The 14677-nt window shown below is 41.2% G+C and overlaps 1 protein-coding gene across 2 annotated transcripts in view; it reads right to left on the minus strand.

Moving 5' to 3' along the window:
* Positions 1-1045: 1045 nt before the first annotated feature.
* Positions 1046-14677, minus strand: part of itprid2 (ITPR interacting domain containing 2) — a 42073-nt gene continuing 28441 nt past the window's right edge. For both annotated transcript variants that reach the window (XM_080497686.1, XM_080497685.1), the window contains 9 exons: positions 14014-14065; positions 10241-10323; positions 7613-9412; positions 6338-6397; positions 6000-6124; positions 5776-5890; positions 4979-5044; positions 4241-4624; positions 1046-3417 (listed from right to left, as the gene is read on the minus strand). In XM_080497686.1, the coding sequence (XP_080353812.1) occupies positions 3310-3417; positions 4241-4624; positions 4979-5044; positions 5776-5890; positions 6000-6124; positions 6338-6397; positions 7613-9412; positions 10241-10323; positions 14014-14065 (2793 nt within the window). In that variant the 3' untranslated portion in view covers positions 1046-3309. The remainder of the gene's footprint in view (positions 3418-4240; positions 4625-4978; positions 5045-5775; positions 5891-5999; positions 6125-6337; positions 6398-7612; positions 9413-10240; positions 10324-14013; positions 14066-14677) is intronic.

Consider the following 14677-nt stretch of genomic DNA (forward strand, 5'->3'; position numbering starts at 1 on the left):
ACTGACCACACTTCCGGGTCACGAGGTGGTCGCTGTGTCTCCCCCTGCTGGTGCCTCGCGCCCCCTGCTGTCTCCCACAAGGGAGGATTTCAACACCTTGTTTCTTAATGTTCTGTATCCAAAATGAGTGATCGATGTTACAGCCGAATTCGAGAACGTATTCAATTCCAAACTAAGAAATCACATGCATGCAAGTATTCAGTCTTTGCCATAGATTTCAAAACTGAGTTGAGTTTGTTTCCTGTTTCCACTGATCACCCTGGAGGTGTTTCTACAGCTTAAAGATGTAAAAATGTCTGTGCACTGATGCTTCTCATCCAACCTGATGGAGCTTGAGAGGTGCTGCAAAGAAGAATTGGGCCAAACGGCCCAAAGATAGGTGCATCAAGCTTGTGGTGCCACAATCAAAGATAATAGAGGCTGAAACTGCTGCCAAAGGTGCATCAATAAAGTATTGAGCAAAGGCTGCAAAGCTCAATAAACATACGATTTCTGTGGTGAAGTGAGCAGACCCTGGTTCAAAGATCAGTCATGGTGTTTGAAAAGGGACACACACAAAATACTGACTTGTCAATGACAGGCAATACTCATTTATACTGAAAATAAATACATCTTTATTATTATCATCTCTACAGAGTGACCCCTCTCTGCGTCCCCTTACAAGACATCCGTACAAAATGCACATCATTATTAGACATTGACAGAAATTATTAGATACCAACAGTCAGACACTATAGCGTAATCAGAAGTGTGAAAAGGGTTTTTGATCACTGAGAGAAAAACAATAAACAAAAACGTGAGTGTTGGTCCAGCAAAGCAAAGTTTGTAGTCAGTGAACATTAAAAGTTAGAAAAAATTGAAAAAAAATAAAATAATTGAGGGTCAAACATTTTGTCAATAACAATCTGGGGCTTTTACCCAACACTCAAACCTGCTGAATAAAAGCCATTCAAGTTGCTGGAAAGTTCCCAATTATTAAAGACTCAAACTTTTGACCTTCTATTTTCTCACAGAGCAACAACAAACATACATGCAGACAAAGATCAGCTTTCAACACAAAATTCCACTTTTAATGCAAGTCAGAATGGACAGTTAAAGAATTGATCTCCCATTATGAAAATAAGAACATAAAACAAGAACAAAATGAACATCACTATGTCTCCCAGACTATCAGATTTGACTCCCAAGATAATTATTTTCCTGTCCTAAATACCTTTGAGGGATTCACAGGCTAAAGTAAACTATTTTTATTTTATGGCTCCATTAGTTACAAGATCGATGAATGTTGTGGTTTGGATATGAGGAGGGTGAAAATGTATTTCTGATGAAACCTGACGGCATCAGATCAACCGGTATGTTGAGAGATAACCAATCACACCTGAAATGTTAGCAAAAATTTGTTGATAATTTATAAACAATCATCCCAATATACAATAAAAAAAAAACCCTGCACGTTCACATTATTGCACACAGATTTGACGTCAGAGTGAAGCTGAAAGGCTAACGGAGCTCTGAGCAGCTGTTACATCATCATCATCATCATTACGGTTACCATGACGACTTACCAAAAACCTCTGACCTGTACGCCAAAGCATCTTGTGATGCACCGACATCATCACCTGCTCAAAAACAACCAACCAACGGAAACAACACAAAGATATTTTCCAGACACGTTTAACTTATCTTAGCAAAGCGATAAGTAGAGAAATGCCATTGAAATCGCGAGCGGAGCCGATTCCAGACATAAAAATTGTGCTTTTAAGTTAAGTTACCTGAAGTTTGTTCACTTTCAGATATAATACATCTGTTGGTGGTTGTGTCTGGAAACCTCTCCTTTATAAAAATCATACAGTAAATAAATGAACATTTTATTGTTGATAATGAGCAGATGAGTGACAGATTCAACAGTGATGGAGGTGAAAGGAACAGAAGCATGATGATGATGATGATGATGATGATGATGATGATGATGATGATGATGATGATGATGATGACCCAACAGCATGCCTTAAGTTTCTACTTTAAACCGCAACCATTTCACCTTTTGACATTCAGGTGAAATGTGCATGAGTGAGTAACTTTAAAGCAGACAAAGAGCTCAGCTCGACCCTCAGCAGACTTCTGTCAGAGATTAAGAAAAGGAACAAGAAATTAAATTAAATTAAATGGGAAGACAACGATGCTTACAGAATTGTTTTAAATAATCTGAGGATCCATTAAGCATGTTTCCTCTCCTCTGTCCAGCAAATTCGGTCACTTGCATCCATTTTCTGCCTCCAAAGATATTTGAACTTTGAGGCTCGAAGCGTTTACATTTATAGCAGTTACATTGAATTATATTATCTTGCTTTTAGATGTTGCTTCACATAAAAAGCAGAAAAAACTGGCAGAAAAAAACAGTGGCTGTGAATCATTCACATTAATGTGAAGTATTGTTGCAGGGTTTTTTTCTAAACTTAATTAGTGAATTACAATATTTATGAATTATTGAGGACTGAAATCTAAGGAGTCTCTTGTTGTTACTTCAACTTTGCCACTGTTTCTGATCCAAATGTGTTAAATGCCAAGTTTGTTTTGCTGTAAACAACACAAACTAAATTCAACTAACAATTATTTATGGCTGGCAACAGAAATTTTGGCCTTTAACAATAAAAGAACTTGTGACCAGAAAAAAAAAAGAAAGCTAACAGTAGGAGAGGAAATACACACATTACTTTGCAATTTAAGTGACCCAACAACTTAGGAGCCTGAGTTCCTCTCAGTCTAAGTTTTAGATTCTATTCTTGTACGAGGGAACCCTAAACGCGCATTACAGTTTCAGAATCACAGATTGCATTTGTCGGTTCAAAATTCATATTTTTGTGCAGCTTTCTATATGTGCAGAAATATTCTGACGTGATGTGCTGATCAGGGTCAACCTGACAGAGATGGTCAGGGTTAGTGGTGGCGGTGCTGGTGGAAATACTCGTTATTAGTATTAGTGGTCGTGGTCAGGTAGCTGGTTGGGGTTGTTGATGGCAGCATTCCAGAAAGGACGTGGGAAGAGTGCGCCCCATCGATCCCAATGGCCGAGAAGTGACGGGTTTGTCGGTATCGATGTTCCCAGCATGCATTGCACTGGTCGTGAGCAGTGCTGGCCGCAGGTGAGGTGGGCGGGGTTTTGTTTCAGCATCAGTGTTACAGACATACAGTGTTACAGACACATAGTGTTCCTCAGTGTAGCTCAGCTATACAGTGTTACAGACCGACAGTGGCTGTGGTTGCTAATGCTGGAGGTGAAAAGGAGACGGCGCTCTGCTGTTGTCATGACTACGGGCGGTGTTGTTGGGCGGGTATGGGAGACTGCGGCGTTGTAACGGCGGCCAGCAGCTCGCTGTAGATCTCCTTTCTGACCTCCTGCGCCACGCTCTCTCGAATCTGGAAAGAAAGAAACGCAGAGAGTAGAAAGTTTATTTTTGTAGAGTTTTTTTTTTAGACCTTGACTGGGTCAAATACAGAAAATAATGTACAACTGCTGAGTACCAGTCATGACCATGTTGCTCTGCTTGAGTGTGTCTGCTCCTTGTGTATACGAATACTGTATGTATAAGGTATCACTAATGCATGATGCATTAACATATGTTTTGTTCAAGTCATACTTCAATAACAAAGTCAAACATTGTTATTAGAGGTTGCAAAAGCAAATTTTATTGTACTGTTTTTAACTGTAATGACTGTGATTGTAATACAAATTCTGACAATAACAAAAGAGTTGTGGCATCAGGCACCGTCACACAGAAAACAACCAACTATCCTGCGTTAAGTACTCTTGAAAATATTACTATACTATTTGAAAATATCCGGAATTTGTCAGCAGCTGAGCTTAAGTGACATATTACTATATTTTACCTGCTCTGGAAACATTAACAAGGAAATATAATGAGAATGAATAGTTTGCAGCTCTTTTAAAAATTTGACTTCAAATGCAATTAAACATTTATCAGTTTTCTCAGCCATAAAATCAAAATACACAAAATCAGTCTATTCAAGAGTGGGAAAAAAGTAGTTGATTTTGCCCTTGTATTATTCGCTTGCATGACTCAAGATTTTATTATTTTTTTAACTTAATTTGAACAATTTCGTTTCTCTTGACTGGATTTACTTTGAGACCTCAATACATTTATGCTGAGAATTTTTTAAACACTCGGCTTACTGTTTTGAAGATAAGGGAATAAATGCAAGCATGAATATGATCGGTTACCTCTTTAATGAGCTGCTGAAGGTTGTCCAGTCTGACTCCTCCAGTGGCTCCGTCCTCCTCCTCCTTTCCCGGTGCATCACCTTTGCCTGCTGCTTCTTCCTCCACTCCCACACGGTCCCTCTCCTTCTCCTCCTTCGTCTCCTCCTTCTCCTGCAGCTTTCTCTTGGTGCGCGCGTTGGGTCGAGGAGGCGTGGCAGGCGTTATGTCAACAGATGTCCGATACAGTTCTTGTTTCTGATCGCCGTCTCCTCCTCTTTGTTCTCCTCCTGCGCCTCTTCCTCTGAGTGGACTGGACGACCGAGAGAAGGGGTAGGTGGACGACTCGTGACTGTCGTAGTTGAGCTCTGACTGGAGGTAGAACTGCTCGGTGAGGAGGTCCGACATCTGGAAATACAAATGACCAAACATTTAGAACAGAGAAAAACCCACACAAACAGCTGTCTGTGCATGTGAGACTGTAGTATTGTTTTCGTTATTTAAATCGGCTATAAGAACATGTCATGCTTTGTGCTTATTATTGTTGTCGGGACTGAAATCTATTCACAATTTCAGATTACGGGGAGTTATCTTCTTATTAGAGGTTAGAATTAGTCTGCAAGAAACGAATGCAAGTCAGTAGCTTTACTTGAAAGACATGGGAACACAACATAGCGTATGTGTGTGTGTGTGTGTGTGTGTGTGTGTGTGTGTGTGTGTGTGTGTGTGTGTGTGTGTGTGTGTGTGTGTGTGTGTGCTGACCGGTTCCATTGCTCTTAATGCCGAGATGGAGGACAAATTGTCAACACTGCTGTTGCTTCGAAGACCCTGCAGAAGGAAGACAACAAGGCTAACGTTAATATGTAGTCCACTGAGGTCATGATCTACTTTGGTGATTGAGTCATAAATCCTCCGAATAACCACAAATTAAGTTAATCTAACATAACGCATGTTGGATATTAATTACATGTATCACAAGTTTAGAGGAGCCTGCTTATTCATGGTTTTGTTTTTGTCTTTTTTTTAACTTGTAAATGTAAAGATGTTTACACCTCTTGCTGTAAGAAGAAAGCATTACGGATCCAACAGGAGTCCAACCATTGAATTTATTCTCTTACCTGCATTGCTAAAAAACACTTGAGGAAAGCTTTTATCTCCTGACTGATAACTAAAAAATAACACTCAGTGTTTGCAGGTGGGTCTTTGACTACTCATTTCAGGTTATTTTCCTTCCAGCTTCTATACAGCTTTATCCAGTTTAGGGTCGTGGGGGCCTGAGCCCCCCCCCCAAAAAATAAATGTACATCTCTTGGGTATTTTTAGGACGTTTTATTAATATGCTCAGTTTAATAATGACAATTTTCTCTCTGAGTCTTTCAGGATGCATTTACTGAACACGGTACTCTTAACTTTGAATTGGATTGAATAGACAAAATGGAAGCAGTGAATTTATCCTTCAGTTAGGTAAGAAGCTCTCTCGTTGACAATCTTATTAATTTCCCAAATGCTTATCTTGTGCCAGCCACACATCCTGTGTTGTGCGTCTTGTGTGTATTTACTCTGTGTTGCGTGCTGTGTATCAGATCCACCAGTTTCTCCTCCAGCTGCTGTTCCAGCTCCTGCAGCTCCTCTCTGACGCTGGACCTCAGAGACTGAAGCTTCTCCACCTCCATCCTACAAACAAACACGTACGGCAGGTTGGCTTAATTCAGAGTCCTGCCCATCGTCACGGTCCGATGACGGCGAAACGCATGCAGCCTGTCTGTCGATCGTGACCAGTCACCTGTCGGCAGGGCTCAGGTGGTTGTAGACCATCGCCTGCTGCTGCACGATCGACAGCTCCAGGTCCATCATCTGCCTGCGGAACAAGTTCAGACTCCGCCTCTTCTGCTGAAACTCTGACAGAGACTGAAAGACAAGAGCAAAAAAAACACTCTATTGATCATGCCGACTCTAAAACACACACAGAAGATACAGCGTGGGCATTTACATGCATGTAATAAGAGCGGTTTTACTGTATTTATGTACAGATTATTTCATCCTATGTTTAGTAAAACCTAGAAGAAGAAGTACACCCTTGCTACACGAAAAGAAGAAGTGCGACCGACGGGGTGACGATACCTGGAGGCTGGGCTGAGCTGCTCTGTGCTCTCTGAACGTGTCCGGAGTGTTGGCCCCGTTCTAGATGAGGAGCACAAACACACAAACCATTATTAAGATCCGTTAAGTCCGTTATCTTAATAATAGTATGAATTCCCGGAACTACTTTCAAGATTTAGATGATGTTATTTCAAGAAGCAGCGATGGCTGTCAGATGATGTTATAATCTCACATTTAACAAACGTCTTTTGTGACGCGTGTTTGTTTGGGAGAACAGCTGACCATGAAGGAGTCTCAGCAGAGAGTGGAAGATTAACAGGCTGAATAGGTGGTGGATTTTTTTTTTTTTTTTTGCAGAGCTCTGCTGGAGATATGCTAAAAGTATTACATGGTGATAAGTGTTGACCTTGGCATGCCTGGGTGATGTGTTTGCGTTTATCAGCTGTGAAAATGTTCCATGCGGTGACCTGGTTAGACTGTACAAAAAGTACAAAAAGCTTGCGTGTCAAGAGAATTGAGTCAATCTGCTCCTCTGACCAGACCCAAAGTAAATGTGTGAGAAAATGACCCAAGGAAAAACAGACTGATTACTCCTACAATTTTGATCTATAACTTCACAACAAAATTGAATCACGCAGTTTGCCGCGTCAGGCTTGTTCCCGGAATGAGGAAAAACAGGATCCTCACTGAAGCCGGGTCAAGTGAGGCAACAGGCTTACACTTTCCAGAAACCCTCACATTAATCAAATAAGAAGAGTAAACAAAGGCCATTTGCAAAACTACAACCAAACTTTCTGATGTTGACATCTTTTACAGCTGAGAGCCCAAATGGCCCTGTTGTTTCAAAAGGTCTAAAACACAAAGTCTAAAGTCTGAGGTGTGTCCAATTGCACCTTTGTAATTTCATTGGCAAGCATTGTAGTGTAGTAGCTTTTAGACATATTCATGAGAATCCACTAAAAATAATTAAACCACACAACCATCAACGTGTTCCTTTGAATTATCAGTATGCATCCCTAATCTCTTAGAGTTACTGAATTTCTTTCCACCATCTTATGTGAGCGAACTGCTGTGGCTGTTTATGTGTAAATTCAAAAAATATATACTGTGTGACACAACATTGTGGCCTTTTAACAAGGTACACCTCGTTGCGATGTTGTGTCGCTAAAGTCAGTTAAAGCAGACATGTAGACTGACTGCACAACTAAAATGTATGATAATGGACTACAACCATAGTGCAGGACAACTGATGTAATGTTGATAGAGTGAAAAACTGATAAAGTGAAAAGCACCAACCTCACTGAGACTCTGAACTGTCCCCCTGATCTCATGCAGGACTCTTCTCAGCTGAATCTCGGCGCCGGAGGCACCGTGGCCAGGTCCTGAAGCCGGGCCAGGAGGATTGACAAATCCCGAGTGGAGGTTGTAACCCTGGCTGAAGGCCGACCCGTGGCCGGGGTGAAAACCAGGAGCTGAAGGAGCCAGACCAGGATAGAGGCTGTGCTCCACGGCACTATGTGGAGGAGGAGGGTACTGGGAGGTGGGATGGGGAAATGAGTTGACGTACCCTTGATAAGGAAGGTACTGTGGCGCAGACTGAGCCCCGTGTGGAGTGGCATTATATGGTGACGGGTTAGTGTATGGATGGTTGTAGCCATGGGGTTGCATCATGGGATTTCCAGGATGTAGATGACTTGGGCCTACATGGTAAGGAAGCGTGGAGTTTGAAGGATGATGGAGGTTGGACATGCTTTGGTACTGGGCGACTGGTGGAGTTGCAGATGTGTGATGACCGGTTAGACCAGTATGAGGGTTCATGGAGGGATTTTGGTGGTGAAAGAGGTTTGGAAGACTTGAGTATGGCTGTGAGTGGTGGAGTGGGTGTATATGCTGAGGGACGGCATATGGGCTGAAGTTGAACCTTGGACTAGGACTCGGACTGGGGTCAAAATACTGCTCCGAAGGGTTACGACCAGGGAACGTTGTGAAGCCTTGATTCCAACTTTTCTGGTGTTGGCTGGCGCTCAGGTTCGGCAGATGGGGCTGGTTGAACGGGCGCTGGTCAGAGGACAGGTCGGGTACACTCTGGGTGGTCCAGGACTCGCCTCCTTGAGTCCAGTCAGGAGGAGGACTGGCACTCTGCAGCGAGCAACATGATCGCATCAGGTGAGAAGGGATGGATTTTGGTGGGATGGCGGTTGGTGGTTTTTTGTTAGAGGCAGATGAAGGGGCAGGATTTATAATCAGAGTAGACAGAACATTAGTGGGTTCTTCTTGCTCTACCTCCTGTTCCTGTCCGTCCTCGTGAGTGTATTTCACGGAGAACCTGGGCTGGGAGCAGGACGCCTGGCCTCGCCCAAGCTGGATCTTGACAGAGGACACCACCCTGGAAGGCGAGAGGAGCGAGGAGGGCAGGGACGATGACCTCTGTAGGCGGATGCCACTACCTCGGCTTCTCCCTCTTCCGGGGCTCTGGGGCATTTCGTTGCTCTCGGGTTCAATCCGCTGGCCCATTCGGCTCAGCTTGTTCTGTTTGGCTCGGTTCAGAGCGCAGAGAACCTGAGCGGACTGGGTGGGAGGACAGAGTTGATTATGATCATCCGAGAAAGAAGACTCTTGTTGGGCCCCGTTGTCCTCGCGGTCTCCTTCCGTTGGTGGACTGGTGTCTACGACAATCTCAGAGGGGTTCTCTGATTGCTGTAGGTCTTGCTCTGCAACAGACTGACTCTGGGGGTCTTCTGATTCCCGTAGCGTTTCTTCTTCTGCAGCAGACACACTCTGGTTAATCTCTGGTTCTGGTTTAGGTTCGCTATCCTCGTCCAGACTCTCCTCCTGCTGCTCTCCCACTGGTATGAGCTTGGGAAGGTGGTGGACCGTGTACTGAGGAAACTCCTCCGCACCCAATTTGCTCTTGTCTTCTTCCACAGAGTTACTCCTCCCATCAACCTCGACAGCGTCCTCGGGACCCGCCTCTTCCTGCCTGATGTCAGGCAGATCAAACGCCGGTTGGTCGAGGGCGACGGGCGTGGCCAAGTCTTGTGACGGGTGGGATGTCACAGTGGTCTCGCTGTCACAGCTGTCGCTGCTCTCCTGCACCTTTAATCACAATCAATCAAGTACTGTATAAGATACAAGATGCATTTATGTTACACTTATGTTACTGAAGCAGAAAAACAAGTATAAAAGAGGAATAATAGTTCTGTAAAAAGAAATGTTTCCAATGATATAATAGGATTAAATTGTTCAGAGCAGCATAAAGAAACTAGTCCAAATTTAAAAAAATAATTTACATTAGATGATTTAGAATGATTATTTGACACATAAATAATGAGTTAATGCCAAGATTTCTGTGGTGGTTGCATTTTATGTGAAATATTAAAAATGTAACTACCAATCCAGGCCTTCCATAAACACAGCATCAACAAAAGAGTTTGATAACAATCTTGTATGTTACAATACTGGGAAAAATGGCAGCCAAGTTCAATATTCAATAAACAACTGATTAAACTTCATTAGAATCAAAGTATGCTTTAATTACGCTTGTTTCATTTCTCTCACTATTCTGATTGCAGAAACTCATTTTTGTGAATGAAGACAATCATCCGGAGACTTTTATGTTGTATCCCAAATCATTTTCTCGTAACTGATGTGCGGGGCGTCTTCTCGTGTTTACATTTCTATGTTGGAAGGAAATTCCCAAGTGAATGTGACCACCGGCATTACCTGACTATTTCATTGCTCACTCCGACTTAAAAGCTTCTCTCACAAACAATGAAAGCTCACATGTGATTTATCTGCCTCAATCGTTCTTCCCCAGGTGTGATAAACATCTGACTGAAGTTTTATAAGTCACTTAAATGAAGATTAAAAAAAGGAGAAAAGAAGCGTTTCATGTAGGAGAGACGTTACAAAAGGTAAACAGACCTTGAGGGAGCTGCTGGAGTCGGTGGACGGCTCCTCTGCAAAGCCACTGCTGTCCGACTGCTGACTGACCGTCCTCGACAGGTCTGGGGGAGACACACACCATGAATGTTACTGCAGTACCCTGACAGACCTGCAGGTGGCGGAGCAGAATTATTCACTTTGTGCACAAAGCACCATCCTAAAAAGACAGGACAGTCTGTCCTCGCTGAGTGAAGTGAGAAAGAGGAATGCATATGGAAACGGCCTCCAGTACAGTATGGAGAGACTCTGGACACCCGAGATGATCCGAAGTCTCAGTTCTGACAGAAACTTCATAGAAAGTCTGCAAAACAATAAGTGAGTAAGGGTGGATGATGCCACAGAAGGAGGTAACAACAGGTTAATAGACAGTAAACTTTCTGGACTCCAAAAATCATAGTGCAGTCAGAAGCCAGAGATTTCAGTATAGAAAAGACTGCACTGAATGTTGCACATTTAACTCCACAGCATTTTAAACCATCATCATTTCATCTTCCTGAACACTTGTTTGAACTCGGATATATTTCTAAAAATCCTGCAAGACTTTACACGCCAGTTACATGAAAAGTAAAAAAAAATTTCTGTGTGGAGTCTGCAGGTTCTCCCCATTTCACAGTGAATGAGTTTTCTCCAGGTGCTCCAATTTTCCTCCCACAAAAGAAAAAGGCAAATTTTCAATCGCCTGTGTGACGTGTGAAAAAGTATTTCCGACACCTCATGAATTTGTGAAATATCTCTCTTATGTCTTCGAGTGCATTTTCTGTTAGTACAGTCACAGCCCAGATACTAAAAGGAAACCCCTTAAAAAATCCATTAAAAACTTAAAATCAATTGGTTCTATAATAAATATATACAACATTTTGTGTATTGGGTCATTTTGGTACAACTGATCCACTAATGAAGCTGTTTCTTATTAAAAGGCACAATTTGTTTTGCCATGCTTCTTGGGTCTCTACGGGCAGCACATTCTCCACAGAAAGAAATGGATAAAACAAGGAACCCAATGCAGGAAACAAGCCTGAAGATACAGATTCTCAGCCAGGAAGGGTACAGCTGGCGGAAGATAGCCAGGGAGACTTGGAGAACAAACCAAGATCTGGGCATCCTATGGTACGTAGCCGACTTTTTGATAACGGCTTTCGGTTCTACGAGGCTGTCAAGAAGCCCATGACCAATGAGAGGCGCTCAGTCAGGAATTAAGAGATTCTGTGGTCAGATGCATCCGGCTTCCAGCTTTATCTTCTAATGTGAATTTACTTAGAAGGTTCGGCAAGTCATCATCTCCAACACGTACAGTACCTGCTGTCAAGCACGGTGGAGGCAGTATCATGGTTTAGGGATGTATGAGTGCTGCTGGTGTTGGTCAGCTCACTCTGTGATGGCAGACTGAACTCCGCTAAGTATTGTGCCATTCTCGAAACCCACATGCTCGGTTCTGCACGTCCACCGTTCCATCGAGGTCAAAATAGGATGTTTCAACAAGATAATTCCTTTAAGGCCACACATCCAGAACCTGTTGAACTTGGCTAATAGCAGGACAAATAAATATTAACTTGATGATAAGATGGTTCGCTTATGTTTTGTTCAGTTTTGAACACGTTCTTTATTATTTGTTGACTTCGATGGCCACAACGCCGAGAACTGACATATTACAAATGTCAATAATTCAGCTTTTGTTAGTTTTTCTTGAAAACAATGAACAAAATGTTGATCTAAAGCAAACCTTTTGAGACACAAAAAAAAAAAATTTCCCCCAGAAAATCTCATGATGGTACTAGATTGTGTAAAATATTAAGGGTGCCATGAAAACTTTTTTCCATCACTGTAGGTGTGTGAGTCTCTCTGCGTTTGTCCAGTGATTGACTCCGCTTTCACCCACAGCTGAGATAAGATGGATTATCAAGTAAAAAAAGATATTTATGTTCTCCACATCAAACCCCCAAAAAATTAAAAAGTCCCGATATACATGTACAAGAACATATTTTCAAAGAAAAAAAAAAGGTAAATGTTAAGATTTCCTCAGCTTTTGGCGCCTTTAAAATGCTCAAACCTAACATATAGCGAGAAATACTGGAAAGAAAAAGGTCAGTGGTGTGGTTCACAGAGAATGAAAAAAAAAAAAAGTAAAATCTCAGCTGGACATAAAAGTTTCTGCTGGACATCAGAAACAAACAGAGATTCGACCACTTTTCTCTGGTGAAAATTTTCCTGTGCACCGTTCTTTCTGCTGGATTCCTCCTGACGGACCTTTTTTCCAGAAGTCACTGTACGCCAGCATTATTTCTTTGATTTACTTTATCAGTAACATCAGCTTGGGATTTCGTTGCTCCACATATAGCTGATGTTTATACTTTGGCATGCGAAGGGTTAAAGGACAGATTCAGATTTCCTCCGAGTCCGTAAAGAAACAATTCTAACGTGACCTCAAGCAAACAAAGAGAACTGTGACAGTTTAGATATTCACACGATGTGAGCGAAGAGCATTCATGCTGCAATGTTAAAGAAATGAAATGAAGATTTGCTGTAAATTTTATCTGACGCCACTGTGTGTGTTAGAAAACATTAGTTTATACAATAATTCAAATGTATGTCTACTTTCAGTTTTGCTTTTGACACCTGAGAGCAAAGAACAGAGAAAACTATTTTAATTACCTTTATTATCAAATTTTATAACTTTGACAGTAGCTAAATCTTTATTACTTGATTACATCTTTTTTGTTGTTCAATGTAACAACCAATTATGTAATAAATTCCAATAACATAATTTTCCCTCCATCAAAAGTAATAAAGCTAATAAATTAATAGCCTTCCAGATGTGCAATAAAATATTTGAGCCAATATCCTGTTAATATTTTGTAAATAACTGAATAAAGAATCATACTATTGGCTGGTTATTAAGAAATCCCCTGAAAACTAGTACAAATAATATAATACTACATGAAAAAGACAGCATTTCTTGGAAATAGAAAATTCTCTGTGTAGTTTTTTTAAGAGAAAAGTATGATGGATTAAATGAGATTACATACACTTTATATTTCATGACATTGTTGATGAATGATTAAATATTTGGTTTTATCATATTTAAAATGGCCCAAATTATTGCATCAGCGTTTTGTCTGTTTAATCAAATTGGTTGTTTTAGCAGTGATAAAGGTGTTGAGAAATGAAAATGTTGTTTTGTTCTTTTTCTTTGTTACGTTCATATCCAAGACCAAAATAACGACACACTCGACCAATTATTCTTTATTTTGAGTGATGTACTTTCCAAATGGAACTTTTCCAGATTTCTGTCTTAAAGCTAAATCAACCTATATCTCAAAGTTATGACGGTATTGGTGCAGGTATGTGATAATATCTGGGTTTCACTATTGACTGAAACAAAATAAAACTGACTGCTTTAAGTAGATATTTGATGGGCTGTTGTAGACTTGTAATTTTTTTATTTAACATGGGGTTTTTTTTCTTTTTTTTTCATAAAACATGTATTGTACAATTAATTACTATTTTTCAACCTTTAAATGAACAAAATCTGAAAATATTAAATGAAATGCTTTGAAAACCTAAAAGACATAAAACACCGTTATGAACATGTTTCTTTATCCGTAAACTCACTAATGTCTAAATTATATCTGAAAAGTGGAGTGACATATTTGCATTTTTTTCCAGGCAGTGAACGCTTTCACCCGGCGTGACGCGTGTCTGAGAATAGGTCAAACACAAGTTGTAAACTGAAACTTGAGCAAACTGGAACTCACCTGCGGCTCTGGACGCTCTGGGCGGAAGAGTCTCGTCTTCGTTGCTCTGAATCTGAACGACAAACAACAGGCTGAATTTTACAAGCCAAAAACAATCAAGCTGCGGGCTCAAGAAAAGCCCAGGCAGTTACACAACAGATAAGTATTACGTTACAGATAGATAAAGAACTGATTGATTATAAAGCTTCAAACTCTGACACAACCGTACTCTATTAGGTATTAAATGATCTATCAGGTTCGTCGAGGGCAAACACTTCTAACGTGTCACTTCTTACCTCCAGATGCAAATAAGAGCTTTATTTGCATGAATTTGACTTCTTACTGTTTGCAGACAGAGCAGGTGACAAGACAGGGCTGGCATGTCAAACATGGTAACCGCAGGCCAAAATAAACATACAGGGGGGGTTCAATCCTGCTCACAAGCACGAAACAAAACATTTGTTTTTGATAATCTGTCCACTAGACACCACGTAGTTTCAGAAACAACATTTTCAAATGGAAACTCTTAATCTGAAATATTCAGGGTCGACTCAAGTTCCATTAAACGAGGGACTTCGTTCCTCTGTACACTTAGCGGGTTGCCAGGTCAGTGTGAAAATGACGCCGAGGACATAATGCAGCAACGAGGCTCCTACCTGAGGGATCAGGGACGGAGGAGTGAGCA

This window comes from Blennius ocellaris (assembly GCF_963422515.1).
Source record: "Blennius ocellaris genome assembly, chromosome: 6".
NCBI classification, from domain to species: domain Eukaryota; kingdom Metazoa; phylum Chordata; class Actinopteri; order Blenniiformes; family Blenniidae; genus Blennius; species Blennius ocellaris.